General features: G+C 34.6%; 1 protein-coding gene across 1 annotated transcript in view; it reads right to left on the reverse strand.

Annotated features, from left to right (window-relative positions):
• The window catches only part of Rab18 (RAB18, member RAS oncogene family), a 33,500-nt gene extending 17,643 nt beyond the window's left edge, over positions 1-15,857 (reverse strand). The window contains exons 1-2 of the mRNA XM_076872856.1: positions 15,600-15,857; positions 10,620-10,675 (exon numbers count right to left, since the gene is read on the reverse strand). Of these exons, the coding sequence (XP_076728971.1) occupies positions 10,620-10,675; positions 15,600-15,667 (124 nt within the window). The 5' untranslated portion in view covers positions 15,668-15,857. The remainder of the gene's footprint in view (positions 1-10,619; positions 10,676-15,599) is intronic.
• Between the last annotated feature and the right edge of the window lie 7,580 nt (positions 15,858-23,437).

Raw genomic sequence — 23,437 nt, forward strand, 5'->3', positions numbered from 1 at the left:
ACTAGAAAACTTGATCTACTAGAGAGAATGGATCAGTAATCAATTCTTTCCAGAATGCAAGAATGGCTAAATATTCACAAAACAAAGAAACAAAAATCAAAACAAAACAAAAACAAGGATCAAGGTAATATATCACATTAATAGAAAGGAAAAAGATCATCTAAATTGATTCAGAAAAAGGCATTTGACAAAATCAAAATCCTTTCATAATTAAAAAAAAAAAGTCAACAAACTAGGAACAGGAGGAAATTTCCTCAACATGATAGAGACCTTATATGAAAACTCACAGCTAACATCATACTCAATGGTGAAGGATTGAAATTATTTTTCCCTAACAACAGAAAAAAAGAAAGAATACTAACTTTTTCCACTTCTATTCTACAGAGTATTGAGTTTTAGCCAGAGACATGGGGGGAGGGAGAATCCAAATTGGAAAGGGAAAAATAAAATTATGTCTATTTACAGATGATATGATCTTACATTGAAAAAAACTTTAAAGGCTCCACACAAATACACATATAAACACTGTTACAACTGATAATCAATTTCAGTGAAGTTGCAGGATACAATACCCATAGGCAAAAATCAATTGCATTTCTATACACCAGTAATGAAAAATCCAAAAAAGGAAAATCCAAAAAAATCCAAAAAATCAAAAAAGGAAACTTTTAAAAACTACTCCGTTTAAAACAGCATGAAAAAGAATAAAATATTTAGGGAAAAAAAATGTAAGGACTTGTACACTGAAAACTACAAAAGTTGCTGAAGAAATTCAAGAAGACATAAATAAGCAGAAAGACATCCCATATTCATGAATTGGAAAGCATAATATTGCTAAGATGACAACACTACCCAAAGTAATTTACAAATTAAACACATTTCCTATTAACAATTCCAAGAGCTTGTTTTGCAGAAATAGAAAAACTGATACTCAAATACACACAGATACTCAAATACAAATTATAACCTTTGTTTGCGAGAGGCACTGAACAGCAAAACTTTCTTTAAAAAGAATAAATTTGAGAATTAACACTAAACCCTCATATACATACCAAAAGGATTTTTGACAAGGGAGCTAATATCATTCAATGGATAAAGAACAGTCTTTTCAGCAAATGGTTCCACGAAAACTGGGTGTTCACATGCAAAGGAATGAAGCTGGACCCTTACTTTATTCCACAAACAAGTTATCAGAATATGGATCAAAGGTATCAATATAAAATCTAAATCCATAAAACTCTGAAGAAAACATGAAATCTTCATGACATGGAATTTGGCAATCATTTTTTGGATACGACAGTAGAAATATGGCCAACAAAAGCCCCAAATACTGGATTTTACCAAAATTTAGAAGTTATCAAAGGACATTATCAAGACAGTGAGAAAACAACCCCTCACAATTGAAAAAAATATTTGCAAATCATTATAACTTAACCTCAAAGAACCCATATTAAAAAATGGGCAAAGGATTTGAATGGACATATATGGCCAATAAGCACATAAAAATATGCTAACATCATTTTGCCATTAGGGACATACATATCAAAACCACAATGAGATACTATTTCATACCCATCAGGATGGCTTTTTTTAAAAAAGGAAAATAACAAGTATAGAAAAGGATTTAGGTAAATTATAACCTTTGTGCATGAGAATCTATAAACTATTTCAACTATTGTGAAAAACAGTTCGGCATTTCCTTCAATTCCACTCCTAAATATATACCCAAAACAATTGGACAACAAAGTTCAAACTAGTATTCCTTAGCACTACGAAAAGGTAGAAGCAATAAGTGCTTGTTGATGGATCAATAGCTAAGCAAAATATGCCATATACACATACAATGGAATAGTAAAATAAAGTAGAAATAGTAGTAGAAAGTAGAATAAAGGTTATCAAGAGCTTTGGGAAGAGTATAGTGTAGAATTATTGTTTAATTGGTTCAGAATTTCTGTTTGAGGTGATTAAAAAGTTCTGGAAATGGGTATCAGTAACGGTTGCACAAAAATGTGAATATGCTCACTTGGTGAATCATTCATGTAAAAACAGTCAAAATGGTAAGGTATCTGTTATATATATTTATCATAACACCAAAAAAAAAATCCCACAATTCCCAACACTATAAAATAAGTAAATAAACAGATAGATAACCTTGGAATTAAGTATTTATTAAAGACATTTGAGTCTGTACTTAAAAAACAACCCATGCTGGGGTGGGAGACTCCAAGACCAAAGTGAATTTTAGTAAGTACTTAAATAATAATACTTTCTAAAAAGATCTTGTAGGATCTGGAAATGGTGGCACATGACTAAAATCCCAGTTGTTCTGGAAGCTTAAGCATAGGAATCTCAAGTTCAGAGGCAGCCTCAGCAGCTTAGCAAGACCCTGTCCCACATATTTTTTTAAAAAGGTTGGGGCTGGAAATGTGGCTCAGTGGTTAAGCACCCCTAGGTTTAATCCCCTGTACAACCCCCACCAAAAAATATCTTGTAGGAAATTGAAGAGAAGCAAATGCTTCTTTCATTCCTTGTCTTTCTTTAAGTCCTACATCACCCTAATGCCCAAAACTGACAGAGACTTTAAAGAAAACTCTTTACCAATATCTCTCATAAACATAAATGGAAATCCTAAACAAAATTTTATATAATGAATCAAAAAAATGTATAAAAGAACAAAATGTCATGATCACAAAGGGATTATTGCAAAAAATTTAAAGTTGGTTTAACATTGAAAAAAAAAATCAATGTGTACTTCACTATATTAAACAAACAAAAAAGAAATACCACATGATCATCTCAACAGATGCAGAAAAGATATCTGACAAAATCCAAAATGCATTCCTAATAAAACCTCTCAATAAACTAGTAATAGAAGGGATATTCCTTTACTTGATAAACAGCATCTATAAAAAAAAAAAAAACACAGGTAACATCATACTTAGTGGTAAAAGACAAAAATGTTTTACCCTTAACATCAATTACAAAATAAGGGTATCAACTTTTACCCCTTCTATTTAACATGGTACATTACTGAAGATTTTTATCTAGGGCCATAAGAAATAAAGGGCATATACACTGGAAAGAAAGAATGGAAAAATCCACTAGAATCTTAAGGGGAAAAAAAAAAAAAAACCCCTTCTAGAACTTATAAGTAAGTTCAGCAAGGTTAAAGAATAACAACAAAAAAATCAACATTAAAAAAATCAGAAATATTTATTTATTTAGTAATAAATGAAAAACACCATTAACAATGAAAATCTATTGAATATTTAAAGTTAAATTTGGCAAAAGTTATGAAAAGATCTGTACACTGAAAATTACAAAACATTCAGAGAGAAATTCTGAAGACTTAAATGAATGGAGAGATAATAAAAATTCTGTTCTATGATCATAAAATCAATATCGTTAAGTCAATTCTCCTCAAAATGATCTTCAGATGATTTCTTCAAAATTAAAAAAAATTAAAAATAACAGGCTTTATTTTTAAAACAAGCACACTCTAAAATTCATTAGAAAATGCAAAGGCCAGAATGACCAAAACAACTTTGGAAAACAACAAAATTGACAGATTAACAATATCTGATTTCCAGACTTTTTTATTATAATGCTACAGAAATTAAGACAGTGAGATAATGACATAAAGACAAATAGATAAATGGAATAGAATGAAGTCCGGAAATATATCTTCACATATAATAACAACCAACATTTTTACAGAGGTACAAAAGCTATTAAGTGTAGAAAGGACAATCTCTTCAATTGATAGTGTTAGAACAACTAGATCTTCATAAGCAAAAGAAAAGAAAAACAAAAGAAACTTTGACCCATACTTCATGCTGTATTCAAACATTATTTTAAAAAAAATCATGCTTGTCACTGATATACAGGAATGCCTTTGATTTATGGGTGTTGATTTTATATCCTGCTACTTTGCTGAATTCATTTACTAGTTCTAGAAGTTTTCTGGTGGAACTTTTAGGGTCTTCTAGGTATAGAATCAAATCATCAGCAAATAGTGACCATTTGAGTTCTTCTTTTCCTATGTGTATACCTTCAATTTCCTTTGTCTAATTGCTCTGGCCAGTGTTTCAAGAACTATGTTAAATAGAAGTGGTAAAAGAGGGTATTCTTGTCTTGTTCCCATTTTTAGAGAGAATGCCTTCAATTTTTCTCCATTTAGAATGATGTTGACCTGGGGCTTAGCATATATTATCCCTAGTTTTCCTAGTGTTTTGAACATAAAGGGATGCTGTATTTTGTCAAATGCTTTTTCTGCATCTATTGAGATGATCATATATATGACTCTTATCTTTAAAGTCTATTGATGTGGTGAATTACATTTATTGATTTCCATATGTTGAACCAACTTTGCATCCCTGGGATGAATCCCACTTGATCTTGGTGCACGATCTTTTTGATATGTTTTTGATTTCGATTTGCCAGAATTTTATGAGAACTTTTGCATCTATGTTCATTAGAGATATTGGTCTCAAGTTTTCTTTCTTTGATGCGTCTTTGCCTGGTTTTGGAATCAGGGCGATGTTGGCCTCACAGAATGAGTTTGGAAGTGCTGCCCCTTTTTCTACTCCTGAAATAAATTCATAGTATTGGTATTAGTTCTTCTCTAAAGTCTTGTAGAACTTGGCTGTGTATCCATCCAGTCCTGGGCTTTTCTTGGTTGGTAGACTTTTGATGGCATCTGCTATTTCGTCACTTAAAATTGATTTGTTTAAATTGTGTATATCATTCTGATTCAATTTGGCCAAATTATATGACTCTAGAAATTTGTCGAAGCCTTTGATATTTTTTATTTTATTGGAGTACAAGTTTTCAAAATAATTTCTAATTATCTTCTGTATTTTTGTATTGTCTGTTGTGATATTTCCTTTTTCATCACACATGTTAGTAATTTGAGTTTTCTCTCTCCCTCTCTTTGTTAGCATGGCTAAGTGTCTGTCAATTTTATTCATTTCTTCAAAAAACCAACTTTTTGATCTGTCATTTTTTAATTGTTTCTTTGTTTCAATCAATTTCATTGATTTCAACTGTGATTTTAATTATTCCAAGTCATTTATTTGTTAACTTTTTCTTCTTTTAAGGAATGAACTCCATGCAATGGGGAAACGAGGAAAACTACCCCATTTACAATAGCCTCAAAAAAAAAAAATACTTGAGAATCAACTTAATGAAAGAGGTGAAAGATCTATATAATGAGAATTACAGAACCCTAAAGAAGAAGTCAAAGAAGACCTTAGAAGATGGAAAGATCTACCTTGCTCTTGGATAGGCAGAATTAATATTATCAAAATGACCACATACTGGCTGGGAATGTGGCTCAAGCGGTAGCACACTCGCCTGGCATGCGTGGGGCACTGGGTTCAATCTTCAGCACCACATAAAAATAAAATAAAGATGTTGTGTCCACTGAAAACTAAAAAATAAATATTAAAAAAAATCTTCCCCCCTCTTAAAAAAAAGACCATAATGCAATTCTGATAAAAATTCCAATGACATTTCTCATAGAAATATAAAAAGCAATTATGAAATTCATCTAGAAAAATAAGAGACCCAGAATAGCTAAAGCAATCCTTAGCAGAAAGAGTGAAGCAGGTGGCATCACTATACCAGACCTTAAACTATACTACAGAGCAATAGTAGATTAAAACAGATGGGTAGACCAATGGTACAGAATAGAGGACACAAAGACTAACCCACAAAATTACATTTATCTTATATTAGACAAAGATGCCAAAAACATGCATTGGAGAAAAGATAGCCTCTTCAACAAATAGTGCTGGGAAAACTGAAAATCCATATGCAACAAACTGAAATTAAACCCCTATCATTCCCATGCACAAAACTCAATTCAAAATGGATTGAGGACTTGGGAATAAAACCAGAGACCCTGTGTCTAATAAAAGAAAAAGTAGGCTCTAATCTCCATCATGTGGGATTAGGCCCCAACTTCCTTAATAAGACTTCTGTGGTGCAAGAATTAAAATCAAGAATCAATAAAAGGAATGGACTCAAACTAAAAAGTTTCTTCTCAGCAAAAGAAACAATCTGTGAGGTAAGTAGAGAGCCTACACCTTGGGAGCAAATCTTTACCCCTCACACATCAGATAGAGCACTAATCTGTAGGGTATATAAAGAACTCAAAAAGCTAAGCACCAAAAAAACAAATAACCCCATCAATAAATGGGCCAAGGACCTGAAGAGACACTTCTCAGAAGATGATATACAATCAATCAACAAATATATGAAAAGATGTTCATCATCACTAGCATTTAGAGAAATGCAAATCAAAACCACTCTAAGATTTCATCTCACTCCAGTCAGAATGGCAGCTATTATGCATACAAACAATAAGTGCTGGTGAGGCTGTGGGGAAAAAGGTACATTCATACCCTGTTGGTGGGATTGCAAATCCATACAGCCAATATGGAAAGCAGTGTGGAGATTCCTTGGAAAATTGGGAATGGAACTACCATTTGACCCAGGTATCCTTCTCCTTGGTCTATACCCAAAGGACTTTAAAACAGCATACTATAGGGACACAGCCACACCGATGTTTATAGCAGCACAATTCACAATAGCTGAACTGTGGAATCAACCTAGATGCCCTTCAATAGATGAATGGATAAAAAAATGTGGCATATATACACAATGGAATTTTACTCAGCAATAAGAGAGAATAAAATCATGGCATTTGCAGGTAAATGGATGGAGTTAGAGAAGATAATACTAAGTGAAGTTAGCCTATTCAAAAAAAACAAATGCCAAATGTTTTCTTTGATATAGGCAGTCTGATTCATAGTGGGATGGGGAGAGGCAGCATGGGAGGAAGAGACGAACTCTAGATAGGGCAGAGGGGTGGGAGGGGAAAGGAGAGGGCATGGGGTTATTAATGATGGTGGAATGTGATGATTATTATTATCCAAAGTACATGCATGAAGACACGAACTGGTGTGAATATACTGTGTATACAACCAAAGATACGAAAAATCGTGCTCTATACATGTAATAAAAATTGTAATGCATTCCACTGTCATATATAAATAAAAATTTAAAAAACGGTAAAAAAATTATCCTTAAAATAAAACCTAAACTGTAATAAAACTTCTAGAACAGAGAAAAATCATTGCAACCTTCTGCTTGGCAAAAGCTACAACACTGAAAAACTGATAAACTGAATTTCATTGGAAAAAAAAAAACATGTACTTAGAAATGTTCTGTGACAAAAATGAAGACAAGTCAAAGACTGGGAGGAAAATTTTTGCAAAGCACATAATATCTAATAAAGGATATATGAAGAACTCTCTAAACTCAAAAATAAGAAATAAACCCAATTTAAAAACTAACAAAAGACTTAAACAGATACTTCACACACAAAAATATATACAACAGCAAATAAGAACATAAAAAGATGCTCAACATTATTAGTCATTAGAGAAACACATATTAAACCACAATGAGATACCAACTCACAGCTATTTGAATGGTTAAAATTTAAAAGGCTGCTCATACTAAATATAAGTGAGGGATGTGGAAGAACAGGAATTCTCATAAGCTCCTCACAGGAATGCAAACTGATATAATCACTTTATAAAAATATAGCCAAACTGTTTTCCAAAGTTAAATATACATATAAAATATGTATCAGCAATCCCACTGCTGAATAGGTATTATAAAGAAAAAATAATAATATTCATATAAAATCCTGTACATGAATGTTTATAATAGGTCTAATTCACAATTACCAAACCTAGGAAAACTTAAATGACCTACAACAGGTGAGTGGATAAAACCAAATGTGGGTCATTCATACAATGGAATTAAACTCAGCTGAAATAAAAAGAAATAAATGATTTCCAACAACCTGGTTGAAGCCCCATTAAATACCATTAAGCAAAATAAAAGAAATCTGTCTCAAAAGGTTATGTGCTATGTGGTTCCATTATAAATGACAGTCTCAAAAAAACAAAGACCCAGGACCTATTTGGGAAACAAATTACATACATTGTCATCAGCATGCTATAATCTTAGTATTTGTTTCTATAGAAGACAAAGGCTTTTTTAGTAATAAGAACAACCCATGGTCTATCATTCTATAACTCTCCATGTTTCACTTGAGTTGGAAATGAAGATACCTTCATATTATATACAGGCCTATTCCTTCAGTAAAATCTGAACTTTAGGCAAGTTTATGTTTCTACCAATTACTATTCCTCTATCCTACATTATACATTATTACCAGCCATCCTCTCAAAAAAATTAAGTTTTGCTACTAAGTAACTTTTTAGAGGAGCAAAAAGCACAAAGACCAAATTAAAATGGATATTGAATTACTAGTGTTTTAAATGACTACCTTTCTTACCATACATATAAATCTATAAATATCATTGCTATACAAAAGCTGAGTAATACCTCATTTTTACTAAAAGTTTAGAGGCACTATGAGTTCATATTGAAAGAAAGAAAAAAAGAAGAGCTCTTTGTTATAGAATTTCAAGTAAGAAATATAAACAGAATGAGGGCATTTGAAAAATCATTTGACAACCAGAGTTGGGCTGACAAGATCATGTATTGTCCCTATTACCTGTTGCAGGAAAGAATTATGAATAGATACTAAAATAAGAGTGTAAAAAGTATAAGAATCAGAATGTCTGTCTATACAGTTTCAAAAAACCTCTCCACAAGAAATCTATTAGTTATAAAGGAAAAATATTAACTTTACAGTAGAAAAAAATATATCATCCTATGTGACCAAAGTTGCATTCTATTAGGACAAATAAACATGGTTTGCTCCTGACATAATGCGTGGAGAAGAGGTTTTGTGGAATTCATACCAAAAATGCATGGCTAGAATCTAACCATGAGGATACACTGGACAAGCACAAATTGAGGGACATCATACAAAGATCTGTAATTTTCAAAACTGTCAAGGCTATAGAAAGACAGACTGAAAAACCATTTCAATTAAAAGAGACTGAAGAGAACTGACAATTAAATTCAATGCTTGACCCTGGATAAGATCCTATACCAAAACAATTGTTTTTCTTTTGTTATACAGAATATTAATCAGACAATTAATGAAATCTGTCTGTAGACAGGAGAATTATATCCATGCATTTAGGAAATAAGCATTAAAGTATTCAGATATTAAAAACATGTCTGCAACTTATTCTCAAACAATTCATGAAAAAAGAACACTATGTAAATAGAAAATAATAAAGCAAATGTAATAAATATTAAATTTGGGGGAATTTGAGTAGAATATATAAGCACTCTTTACTATTTACTAGAACTTATTTCTAAGTATAAAATTATTTCAAAATCAATAAAAACAAATAAAGCCAGTAGAAACTTTTTCTTTTCCCTGACAATAAATAATACTATAGTCATCTTTACCATATTCTACTTAGCAGATCGTGAAATTTAGAATTGGAAGAAAAATGTATCTCTCACCAAAACCTCTCAACTTACAGATGAAAAAAACCAAGTGTTAAATGACTTGCTCAAGATCATACCTCGTTCAAGGAGAAACCATGACAATTGTACAGATCTAACCTAGTTAAACAATCTTTCAACTATTCCAAAATGTCTCCTAATGGCTTTATATGTTGTCTACTTTCCAAACATGTGATATTGAAATATTTACTTCTATTTTCTCAAATATTATTATATGCTAGTGTAATAAACCACTTTCAGGCAATCTAAAGTTTATTTTTAAAAAGCACTTGGGGCTGCCAGGCACAGTGGTGCATGCCTGTAGTCCCAGTGGCTCAGGAGGCTAAAGCAGGAGGAATCACATGTTCAAAGTCAGCCTCAGCAAAAGCAAGGCCCTAAGCAACCTAGTAAGACCCTGTGTGTAAATAAAATACAAAACAGGGTTGAGGATGTGGCTCAGTGGTCAAGGGCCCCTGAGTTCAATCCCCAGTACCAAAAAAAAAAAAAAGCATTTCGGTATCATTGAATATATACCAATCACTGCAGTAAATGTTAAAACTATAAAACTGACAAAATATGTATTATTCACCATTAAAGCCCCAGCTCTTAGGACAGTGTCTGCTATATAATACTCAAATTATTTCGTATACTAACAAATTAAAAGAAACCCATAGTTATAAAAATGAAACATGTACAGATAATCGCATTAGTAACATCAACAAAATGTCATGGGTAAAAGATAAAGAAGTTGTTTTTGCTGGGTGAGATGTAGAAAAGATTTTGGAGTTAATGACACCAAAGTCTTCTTTTTTTAAAAAATTTTTTATTTGGGCTGAGGATGTGGCTCAAGTGGTAGCGCGCTCGCCTGGCATGCGTGCGGCCCGGGTTCGATTCTCAGCACCACGTACAAACAAAGATGTTGTGTCCGCCGATAACTTAAAAAATAAATATTAAAAAATTCTCTCTCTCTCTCTCTCTCTCCTCTCTCACTCTCTCTTAAAAAAAAAATTTTATTTGTCTTAATTAGTCAAAGTTGAGTCTTAAAAGACAAATAAAATTGCAACATACATGGAAGCAGTGGGGTGGCAAGAAGAGGATAGAGGGATTTAGACAAAACAACCATTCTAAAAATTTAAAAATTCCTTCTAAACTTTTAAACTTAGGCTTACCTATTGTTGCTGCAAGTTCTGGATCAAAAGTATCATCTGTGAACCTCAAGAGAAGGCTAAAAGAGAATTAAAGAGACAGATTAGGAATTCAGCTTTTATTTCTAATTATATGACAAATGTGTTCATCATAGTTATATTTTGTCACAAGTTATTAGATGCAGATAAGAAGAGCTGATGTAGGTCAGCTCTGGTAATACTACCTCAGGGAAGAAATATCAGGAGAAATTAAATGATTGAAAAGGCAATTTTAAAAATCCCAAGGACAAAGCAGCTTACTCATAAATGTACACCCTATGTTCCCCTCCACAATTCCTCAAATGCAAAAAGGTGTTTTTTGTTTTTGCTGTTGTCAACTTAAAGAAAAATTTGTACTGGCATGTCCTTCTAAGAAAATGATAGCTTTCATGGATGAAGGCGGGGGAAATCAAGCTTCTTGAAATGAAATGAAATCATTTTGGGCTGGGGATGTGGCTCAAGCGGTAGCGCGCTTGTCTGGCATACGTGCGGCCCGGGTTCGATCTTCAGCACCACATACAAACAAAGATGTTGTGTCCGCCAAGAACTAAAATAAAATAAATATTAAAAAAAAAAATTCTCTCTCTCTCTCTCTTTCTCTCACTCTCTCTTTAAAAAAAAAAAAGAAATGAAATGAAATCATTTAAAAAAATCTGTTGGGTATCTATTCTGTACTCAAGTAAAAAGAAGAAAGTAAAAAAGCACAGTATTTTGTAACAAGAAGTATTACTATTATCCATGTGGGAAGAAAAGATATGGTAAAAAGGAAGGGAGAAAGATCAGTGACAAGCAGAGTAGGTATATTCTGGCAAATAATCCTTAGGTTGTAAGAAACCAAATAAGCATTTTGGACTAATGAAGGCTTTTAAAGAAAGGAATGAAAAAAAATTTTTTTGAAAAGTTAATGCCAGAAAAAAAAGGAAGAAAATCAACAGAAGAAAGAGATAACAGCAATGATTATATGATTATATGGTTACGAGGAGAGAGGGAAGGACTAAACTTGGAAATGGTAAAGAAATCAGAAAGGAAGGGTTGAAAACAAGACATCAGATTAGAAGGGTATGCTAAGATTTTACATCTCCCAGCATTATTTTACTTAATATGAGGCAGAAGGGTCAGTTATTAAAAGTTGTTCAAAAATAAAATCTATAACCTAGTATGGTGGTACATGCCTGGAATCCCAGTGACTCAAGAGGCTGAGGCAGGAGGATTGCAAATTTAAGGTAAGTCTTAGCAATTCAGCAAGGCCCTAAAGAACTCAGGGAGATGGCTGGGATTGTGGCTCAGTGGCAGAGCATTTGCCTAGCATGTGGGAGGCCTAGGTTCAATCCTCAGCACCACATAAAAATAAACAAAATAAAGGTATCGTATCGAACTACAACTAAAAAATAAATCTTTTTAAAAAAAGAAAAGAATTCAGGGAGACCTTGTCTCAAAATAAAAAATAAAAAGGGCTGGAGATGTGGCTTAGTGGTTAACTGCTTTTGGGTTCAATCTGAAATACCAAATAAATAAAATAATAAATCTAAGCCTTTCTTAAAGTCCAAAATTTACAATCTGCGCTTATATAACTACTAAAGCATAAGTTAGTTTTATCAACCTATTGGCATTAAAAAAATTAAGAAAACCATTATCCCATGTCTGAATTAGAAATTTTATGAAACTTCCACAGATTGTGATTACTGCTGCTAGAGAAAGTTTTGTCCACAGAGAATATGAACTCTTGCTAGATTCAAAACCCAATGTCATTTAATTATATGTAAGAGATTTAAATTTGGTTTTATTGTGTTTGCTGTAACACAGGCACCACAGAAACAAATGAAAACACATGAGTCAAACTAGGTTTTTCTACTTAACATTTTAATTATATTTTTGCTTACTTGCAACATGAGTCAGGTAACAACACTAGTAAGACACCTACCGACTTTTTAAAAAATTATTTTCTTCTCTCTTCACGTACTCAGTTACTCACAATTTAAGAATAAAAGATATATATCTACACTTGGTCAACACAGAAAATATTACTACAAAAACTTAAGTTTTCTTGGTGCAGTGGCACACGCCTGTAACCCCAGTGGCTCAGGAGACTGTGGCAGGAAGATTGCAAGTTTGAGGCTGGCCTCAGCAACTTGATGAGGCTCTAAGCAACTTAGTGAGATCCTGCATTAAAATAAAAAATAGAAAGGACTGGGGATGTAGCTTAGTGTTAAAGTCAGGGTTCAATCCCTAGTACCAAAAAACCAAAAACAACAACAATAAAACCACAAATAACAAAACTAAAACAACCCTTAGGTTAACATAACCTTATATAGTAGTAATATAATATCATAATAATACAAGTAATAATGGTATTGACTTATTTATGAACATATAACAATATGCCAGGCACTAAGCCAGACATTTTCCTTCCATAACTGTATATCCTTACAAGAGCCCTATGGTTGATACTTTGTCAGAAAGATAGGGAATTGGTATGGTATAAAGCAACAAATCCAAACTGAGTGTAAGTCAGATCTTTGCCAGGGGTACAGTGGTAGTCCAAAATATATTCTTAACTCAAGGAGGAACATCACTTTAGATCAGAAGGGTTCTATAAATCCTTCCCTGTTCTTGATACACTTTGCTACATTTTTACTTTATCAGGCCTAGCCATGAATTAGAATCTTAAACTGTACATTTAATTTTGGATAGTTTTGAGAGGTTTCTATCCCAACCCCTTCACTTTTCCAGGGAAGGCCTAGAGTTCAAATATCACACACAAGGTTACACAAGCAGCAACACTAGTTTCATAATCTTGGTATCACAAAGTCTTTACACTGTTAACAATATGAAATAAACTGGAAGGAAATCGACTAATCAGGTTAAGATTTTTTTAATTAAATATTTATTTTTTAGTTGTAGTTGGACACAATACCTTTTATTTTATTTATTTATTTTTATGTGGTAATGAGGATCAAACCCAGGGCCACTTACATGATAGGTGACCGCTCTACAGCTGAGCCACAACCCCAGCCCAAATTAAGAAATTCTTTGTTGGGCAATAATTTCTCAACAATACAATGCCATTTCACTTCCACTTGAACTAGCTCTATAAAGAAACAGAAGCAAATTACTAGTTAGAACAACACTTTATGAGCATATCTATGACAAATGTTTTTGTACTAACTTGCCTTAAAAATCACTCACTTCAACTTTAAAGTCATTTATTGTTTTCTATAACATCACACTGACCAAGAATGTCTATCTAGTTAGAAAAATAACAGCTACATCCCTAGGTGCAATTCTTTCTTTGAAGAGTACAACTGTTAAAATTTTGCAGTGAGTAGTTCACAATTCACCATTTAGTACTGAGAAAGTTTTATTTATATATATATATATATATATATATAAGATTGTTAGAGTGAATGAGGAAAATTGATGAATCCACATAACAGACCATATTCTAAAAGGGGAACTTAAATTATTTCCAGTTCATTGTACCTCCAGTTAACCTTCCACAAAAAAAATCTACACACCTTAACTCACCATCCACTCATTACACATTAATGTGCCAACCAATCATATATTGGGTTGAATCACATGAAATGACAACCAACTACTCTTGTATTCAAAAACAGCAATTTCATGTCTTAAATGAGGGCCCTATCTCAAGGGAAACAAAGAGGAAAGAAAGAACACAAGACTATGCAATTTCTAGTAAAATAATGTTTACTATATAACTTCTGACAATTTTAATTGTACAAAAATAGATGGTGATCATAAAAATGATTTTGTTCACACTTTACACACATACACGCACACACACACACACAAAATTATGCTAATCCAGAGTATTTTATTAATCTACTCCTTGGTATATGCAAATTCTGCATTTTAGTAAACAAATACATTAAATGAGAAGAACTATGAAAATGTATTGTCAAACTTGAAAAAATATACAAATTTTCAGACTTTATTACATAAGCTTGCAAATCCTTAAGTACCTAGAAAAGTAAGACTTCATAATCTTAAAAAGTTATCTGAAAGAAAGGTACATCATAAAGTACAGCTAAATATGAGATTGCCCCTGGAGTTTAAATATCAATAAGACCTAGACTATAATGCAATCATAATCAGATGGTAAGGTTGACTTCACCTGGAGAACTCTGTTCAAAACCTGGATAAAATTACAAACCTCTGTCAACAGCCACTACATACACATCTTCCCTAATATGAACTCTTGTGAATATTATTTTCCCTAAAGAAAGAGTGTAAAAAGGAAAGACAACACTAATTTGTCCTTTGATCTACATATGATGTGGCAAAAGAGAAGGAACCATTTCGCCTTATTTTCAAAGGTGGCCTCAGCTTAAGCGCTCGAACCTTACACTAAAGTGAAATTTTCAAAAGTACAAGGCAAATGGGTTCGGTTCTTTCACAGCCGACTAACATTTTAAAAAATAAGACGCGACAATAGGCTGCGCCAAAATAGGCCAGGAATGTGACCTAAGGCGTCACGAAACTTCCTGTGTGGAACATTACGTATTTAGAGAAAGCCCGACAGAAATTTCAAAGTGATAAAGTTACAGCTCGCGTCTCCGGAGGGTGACAGTAGCCTGCACCCCAAGGCCAGGGCGAAGCGTCGCTCTCCGCTGGACTCGGGCCCAAGCCCGCCCGCCACGCCCTGAACTCCGCGGTGGCAAACCGGCTGCCCCGGGAATCCTTTTCCTCGGCGGCAGGAGGAACAGCTTTCCCGACAACTTGGGCCTGGTCGAGGCCGTGAACCGAGCAGGTGCGGGGCGGGGCGCGGGGGAGCAGAGGCCGCAGGAGTGCGCGAGAGAACGACGGGGGCGCGAGCGAAGAGGGCCCGAGCCCGGCCACTGCCGGGCCGGCGCCGGTTATCGTTCCCGTCACGGCCCTAGAGACAGAGGCCGCAGAGGCAGAATAAGCCCCGCCGCCCTCGTCCCTGCCCGCACACCGCCTCACCTGGACTTGCCTACCCCACTCTCGCCGATGATGAGGATCTTCAGAGTGGTCAACACGTCCTCGTCCATCCTGACCCTGCTCCGCTCGGCTCCAGCTGGCCACCGGGTCCGCCTCTTAGCCCTTCACCGCGGAGGGCTGCCTGCGCATGCGCACCGCTCCTCGGCTGCCACCTTCCTTTCACACCGGGTGTTTGGGTTGCTGAAGCTCCGGACACCCGTTCCGCCTTGAGGTAGCTCTGCGTCTGCGCACGCCGGGAGTCAGGCTTCTTTCCGGAGAGCGTGTTCCTCCCGTGCGCAAGCGCAGATAGGGAGAGCCGCGTGTGACCTGCCTTCCCAAGCTTGAACTCCTCCCCAACCCTGAGATAGGCCTCCTAAGGTTGTGTAATTAATTGGGCGATGACTTGAGTCTCAGGAATATGTACAAAGCTTCTTTTATTGCAGCAGTCGCTCATGACAGCTGTTTTGAGGTGGGAAAATCATTCCGCTTTGAAGCAGATTACCTTAAATGTGGGTCCAACACTACCATATAATCACTTTGTCATGTTACTTAGCCACCTTAGCCTGCTTCCCCATCTCAGGGAGACAATAATTACTCTTATTTGCTTCTTAGAATTGTTATGAAGACTAAATGAGTTAATAAAGCCCTCTATGAAAGATGCAAACAAGTTCTAACCTCTTAGATTGAAGAGTATCCTTCACATGTTAATTCATCTTGAAAGGGAGATGTAGACTTCATGTAGATCAGGTGCATATAAATCTCTGGCACAATTCCAAACCAACTATTCTTGCTTATAAAAACTGCTTCGTCATAACTGCAGGTATTGGGAATGTAAACCTTGTCTCCTCTACCACACTGTAAATCTTAGTGAGGATACCAAATCTTTCATTTAATACCAAACAAAGTGCCTGGTACATGGCAGGTCTATAAACTTTAGTTCTCATCCCTTATTTCCTTATACTTTCCGCTAATGTCATACACAATGGACATTTGATTAAAGAATATAAGTAAAATTTAGGAATTAATTTGTCAAATAATTTATAAAGCTTTTCTATCAGATATCCACATGGTTCCTTCACCTTCTTCAGATCTTGGCTCACGTGTTTCCTTCTTACTGAGGTTACTTCCCTATTCAGTACTAAAACTTGCAAATCCCTCCAGCATTCACTCTACGTCTTTGTATTATTTGTCTGCATAGCATGATCCTCTGAAATACTAGGTATTCTAGTGCTTTGTTTACCGTTTAATCTTCCCCCAAAGAGAAGTCTTATTGGGGCAAGGATTTTTTTTTTTTTTTGGTTTGTTTCATTTACCCATATATCCTCAGTATCCAGAATACTCCCTGACACATTGTATGTTCTAAATACATAACTGCTCAAGGAATTGATTGAATGCATGTTGTAGAGTTCATACCTAAACTTGGAGAATGATGTCAGTGAGACAACCTTAATCTCTCTTTGCAGTTTTCTTGCTCATCATTTAAACACTCTTGTTCTTTAAGTTTTAGTTTGTCTTTATCTTCTTAATCTATATACATTGTCACCTTTTGTCTTCTTGGATTTACATGGTCACTTATTCCCACTTTCTTTGTTCCTAAATTATATCTCTGGCCCAGATTTTTCTTCTCAGGTTCAGGCCAACACACAACTGCCAAAACATCTCCATATGAACATGCCCAAGTTGAATATGCCAACCTAAACATGACAGACACTGAACTCACTATCTTTTCCTTTACAATAGCTTTTTTAACATTTATTTTTATTTTTTATTTTTAGTTGTTGATGGACCTTTATTTTATTTTATTTTATTTGTGATGTTGAGAAACAAACCCAGCGCCTTACACATGGCAGGCAAGTGCTCTACCACTGAGCCACAACCCCAGCCCCTACAATAGTTTTTTCACCTAACTTTCTTCTTAATGAATGACATTGTTAACACTCCTTTAATTTCCTCTCTCTCACTCCCCACATCCATTTAGTCCTCACAGATTTACTCCTTTAAGCATGCCTGAAATTTACCCACCTTTTCCATCTCTTATTATCACTACTATGGTCATCACCATCTGTTTGCAGGGTCATTGTATTGGCTATACATCTGACCTCCTCTCTCTGCTTCCCTCACACTATGATACTGCAGCCAAATTGGTATTTTAAAATGCTAATTAACTTATTCTGCATTCTTCAATCCATCCAGAGGTTCCTCCCTGCCTTTGCAAGTATTTGTTAGCTTATTATAAATACTGATATCCTTCCTACCTCATCTCTTATTATTGTGTATCTTGCATATCTTGTATATCTGTATTTCAGCCAAACTAGACTTCTATATTTTCATTTTAACCATGTTTATCTCCAGGACCTCATGTATATTGTTCCTTCTGCCTGTAGTACTTTTCCCGTCCTCTCCTCTGTACATACTCTGGCACATTTACTTGGATAACTCCTATTCATTCTTTGGGTCCCATCTTTTGGATTCCTTCCCCCAGACAATTCCCATGGCAGTGTTACCTGTTTCTCTTATGTGCTCCGCTAATAGCCTATACTTCTATCACAGTATTATGTGTTTACCTCTCTGTTCTCCTAATAAAATGTAGGCTTCTCTAAAGCAGAATTGTCATTTTTTTTTGTCTCCAGCATCTAGTACAGTGCCTAACCTAGAGTAGTTGCTCAAAAAGTGTTTGTTGATATAAATATCCAAATCAGCCTTTGGAATTTGGAACAATGTAGTCTACTTGTTTATACAGGCTGAGATGTCTCTCAGCCTATATAATCGCTATCTTGAACATTACAGCTGAGTGGGGGGAAACAAATAACTTCTAGTGCACACCCATTGTCAGGCACTCCTAGGCAGAAAGAAAGCACTTATGCACAGATTAGGCAAGGTAGTATTTTACCTACTAAATGAGTGACATAGACAATAAATTCTTCAGAAGTGCATTCAGCAAGAGTACAGTATTCCTCAATATGGTGGATTGGTTCCAGGACTCTCTATGGATGCTAAAATCAGTTCTTTTTGTAAAATGGCATAGTATTTGCATATAACTTATGCATTTCCACATGATTAAACATGTCTAGATTGCTTATAATGCCTAACACAATATAAATGCTATGTAACAATGTCATTCATTGGCTACTGTATTAGTTAGGCTATAAGAAAAATATCTATTCATGTTCAGTACAGATGCAATTTTTTCTGAATATTTTTATTCTGCATTTGGTTGAATCCACAGATATATAACTCAAAGACCCAAAGATCTGGCTGTAATTTGTCACTGAAACTTAGAACAACCAAAAAAGTATTCATGAAGGAAGCAAGACTTAAAAGAAGGGTAACATTTAGACAAGCACGATGGGCAGGAACCTATACTACTAGAGATGGAGTACATTAAATGAAAGGACTCACCTGACAGCTATAGAATGCTTACACAGGAAACACAAATAGTAAGAAGTGGACTGGGAACAACTTTGACTGCTAATCTAAGGCATTTGTGGTTTATTTTAAGGACTGCTGGGTACCAGAATATCTTTGGCAATATTCTTACTTTTTGTTTGTTTGGCATTGCTGGTGATCAAGACCAGAGATTGAAAAGTCTACATACCATATAATTCCTACTCTGTGACATTCTAGAAAAGGTTCAACTGTGGAGATAAGTACAAAGATCAGGAATTTGGGGGAGGGAGGAATGAATAGGCATAGCACAGAGGATTTTTTAAGGCAGTGAAAGTATTTTGCATGATAATATAACAGTGATAACATGTCATATACATTTATCCAAGTCCACAAATTACACAACCCCAAGAGTGAACTCTAATGTAAAATATAGTCTTTGGATGATAATGATGTCTCTTCAACAATTGTAACAAATGCAGCACTCTAATGGGAGATGTTGATAAGGGGCAGCCTATGTATGTGCAGGGCAGAAGGTATATAAGAAATCTCTATCTTTCTTTCAATTTTGTTGTGAACCTAAAATTTCTCTGAAAAATAGAATGTATTATTTTTAAAAAGTTGTAAGATATCCCATTAAGGACACCAAGAAATAAGAATAGTGCAGGAGACTGGGAAAGATACAAGTTCTGCTAACCAGCAAAGAGGACACAGGGAATATTAAGATTTAGGGTATCAATTTGCATAGTTTGAGGTAATAAAGTATTATGATGTAGCAGTTTCATCACTAATCCTCTTGCATAGTACTAATAGTCATTATCAATAAGGGCTAACTTTGTGAATTATGAAATGATTATTTCCCAATGATTTATAGAAATACATGCTTTAAAATACACTATTTTATGCTGGTAATTCAAGTTAAAATTTTTACTTAAAGTTATGATAAGTAGCTTGCATTTTTATCTTATTTTTTCCATGCTTTAGTATCTAGAACACTAATAAAATACTTTGTAGGTACACAAACAAGAGAAGTACACACTTTTATTTTTTTTTAAAGAAATTTGCAGGGCTGGGGTTGTGGCTCAGTGGTAGTGAGCTCGCCTCGCATGGATGAGGCACTGGGTTCTATCCTCAGTACCACATAGAAATAAAATAAAGATATTGTGTCCACCTAAAACTAAAAAAAATATATATATATAAAAAAGAAATTTGCATTTATTTCCAGAAATTCTTGGCTGTCTTGGATGTTTTAATATAATATTTGGCATAAATTATTTAAAATTCATAGAGGAAGAGTTCTGTTTTTGCATCCTGGTCCACTCTGAGGAGTCTATTCTTTGAATACCTCCTAAGTTTCAGTCTTTCTTAGTATAAACTACTTTTCAAATTCTATTCCTATGAAGTTTCCCAATTTTATCATGATGAAAAAACCCAAAAATTTGTCTTATTTATATCTTGAATTCTATAGCTCCCCCAAAATGTTATCATATCTATAAATTAAATTATTCAATATTATAACACAAAATACGATAGTCTTTAGAGTGGTTATAACCTAGAAACACAGATAAGTATACAAAATAAATAGTGCGTTGATCATACACTACAATACATGATATGTTTTACATGAGGTTTAGGAAGTTTCCTTGTTACTATAGGTTTTTGAGTTTTTATTGTGAGTGGTTGTTGATTTTGGCTAAATACTTTCTCTGCATCAGTTGATAAGAACATGCGGTCTGTTAATGAAGTGGATTACATTGACAGATTTGTAGTTTTGACTATTGAACCAGGCTTACATTTCAGATAATCCAGAGTCAATGTGTGTATACTAATTTTCTAAAAATTACAGTATTCGATTTGCAAATATTTTATTGAGAATTTTTGAGGTGATATTGGTCTGTAGTTTCTTTGTTTATACATTGTTTGTCTAGTTTTGATATCAAGGGAAATGCTGATCTAGTAAACTGAATCAGGAAGTGTTCTGTTTTCTGGAAGAGATTGTGGAGATTTGACCTAAACTCAATTTAAACTTACCTCTTCCCTAAATATTTGTGAAGTTCACCAGTGAAATAATCTGGGCCTGAACTTTATTTTTTGATAGGTTTTTTTATTTGTAATTTATTTAGCAATTGGATAGTATTGGTGTTATTCCTTCCTTATACGTTCGGTAGGATTAACCAGGAAAATTAATTGGCCCTGGAGATTTCTTTTAGAATACAATTTAACTGATAAGTATTTAAGAGAGGAGCAGGGTTATTTGCTATCTATCTTTAATTAGTTTTGATAGTTTTTTTTTTTCCCAGAATAAGTCCAGCTCACTTAACTGACAAATTTATATGAATGGAGTAGGTTATTATCCTAATATACGTGTATAAAATGATTTCCCCTTTTTCTTTTCCAATATTGGTAATGGGTGAGATTAGACATTTTCCTTCCTTCTTTTTCTTTTTCTTTTTGGACTAGAGATTTATCACATATTTTGGTCTTTTCAAAAAACCAGCTTTTTGTTTATGACTTTCTCTATTTTTTCTGTTTTCAATTTCATTGATATCTATTCTTTTATTATTCCCTTACTTCTGCTTGCTTTGAGTAATTTTGTTGTTCTTTTTCTACTTTCACACTAGGAAGTTCTAGTTATCAATTTGACATCTTTCTTTTAACATAAGCATTGAAGACCAAAAAAGTTCCACCAAGTACTGAGTTGGCTACATCCTATAACTACATTCTAATGTGGTATATTTTCATCTTATTTTATTTCAATAGATTTTTCTTATTTCCCTTAAGACTTGCTTCTTGACCCATGAATTATGTAAACATGAGTGGTTGACACCCAAGTATTTAGACATTTTTTGTTACCTTTCTGTAACTGATTTCTAGTTTGATTCCATTATGGCAGGAGAACCATTTCTAGATTTTAAGTATTTAAAATTGGTTAAGATTGTTTATGAATCAGGATACCAAACTTGATGAATGTTCATGGGCATCTGAAAGGAATAACTATTTTGCTGTTTGGAAGTGATGTATTCTTTAAATATATGTCTGATTGAGTTAGTTAATGGTATTATTCAATTCTTTTTCATCTTGCTGGTCTTATGTGTACTATTACAAAGCAATATTAAAATATCCAACTATAATTATCTATTTCTCTATCAGTTTTTGGTTCAGCTCCATTGGTAGGTGCAAACAAATTTAAGATTGCTGATGAAAAACCAGCCTCTACCTTAGAGCAAAGCCTGTCCAAGGAAGGGACATGGCCTTTGTCCTTGGAAAGACCCACAGAGCATTCCTAGGCACATTCCCACCCTGCTAAGTTGTTTATCTACAAATAACAAGAGAGATCTGCTGCACCAGGTGTCCCTGACTCAGTCAGGCTAGGTGGGGATCCATAGCAGCCCCCTAGCAGCCACCAATCAGCATGAGACAGGGAAATACTTGGGATGCCAGATGACCCTCCCGGTAGTTTATGGTGATTGATAGCGTGTTGAGAAACCATGTAGTTCAGCATGAACACCCCTCTTGGCTTAAACCAATCAGTTCAAATGAATACCCCTTTTGTACTGACCAATCACCCTTACCCAACTTGTTCCCACCAGTGAATGTGCTAATCATGTTTTAGAGTTGTTATTTGATTTTCCCACAGTGTGTGATGATTTGTTAAGTGATGCTATGATGTATGTAGGGGTCCCTGCCTTCTCCAAAGAATGTATAAAACTGCTGCAAACCCTGGGCTTGGGGCCTCTCAGCATCACCATTGCTGTGTGTGCACGCGGAGGACCGAGCTAGCTTGCAATAAACACTTCTTTGCTGTTTACATAGATCTTGGTCTCTGGTGGTCTTTTGGGGGTCCCAAATTCGAGCATAACATTTCCAGGTTCTATAGCTTAAAGTAGTGGAAGAGAAAGAGCAGAGTATATTTATTCCTTCTTACTCAAAACCGGACCCTTTTTACCAGTTGCTTTTAATTTTTAGAATTTCTGACATTCTTGTCCACCACAGGGTTATATCTATTGAGAAACAAAGAATAATCTACCATGTCAACAGTTCAAACATAATACCTTTCAATCATGCATTTGATATGAGGATGCTTACTCATAATGGCAATGTGGGGGAGGGGAGCATGGGAGGAATGGAGGAACTTTAGATAGGGCCAAGGGGAGGGAGGAGAAGGGAGGGGACAAGGGGGTAGGAATGATGGTGGAACAAGTTAGATATCACTAAGTACATGTATGAAGACACGAATGGTGTGAAAATACTTTGTGTACAATCAGTGACTTGAAAAATTGTTCTCTATATGTGTAATATGAGATGAATTGCATTCTGCCATCATGTATAACAAATTAGAATAAATAATAATTTAACAAAAAAATAAAACAAATGTTTATTTTTTTAGATCATTCACAATCTTTGATAAACATGGAAGACATTTTCAGAGCCTGTTTCATAGTGTTCTCAACCCAGTT

Source organism: Callospermophilus lateralis, chromosome 13 (genome assembly GCF_048772815.1).
Source record: "Callospermophilus lateralis isolate mCalLat2 chromosome 13, mCalLat2.hap1, whole genome shotgun sequence".
Lineage (NCBI taxonomy): Eukaryota > Metazoa > Chordata > Mammalia > Rodentia > Sciuridae > Callospermophilus > Callospermophilus lateralis.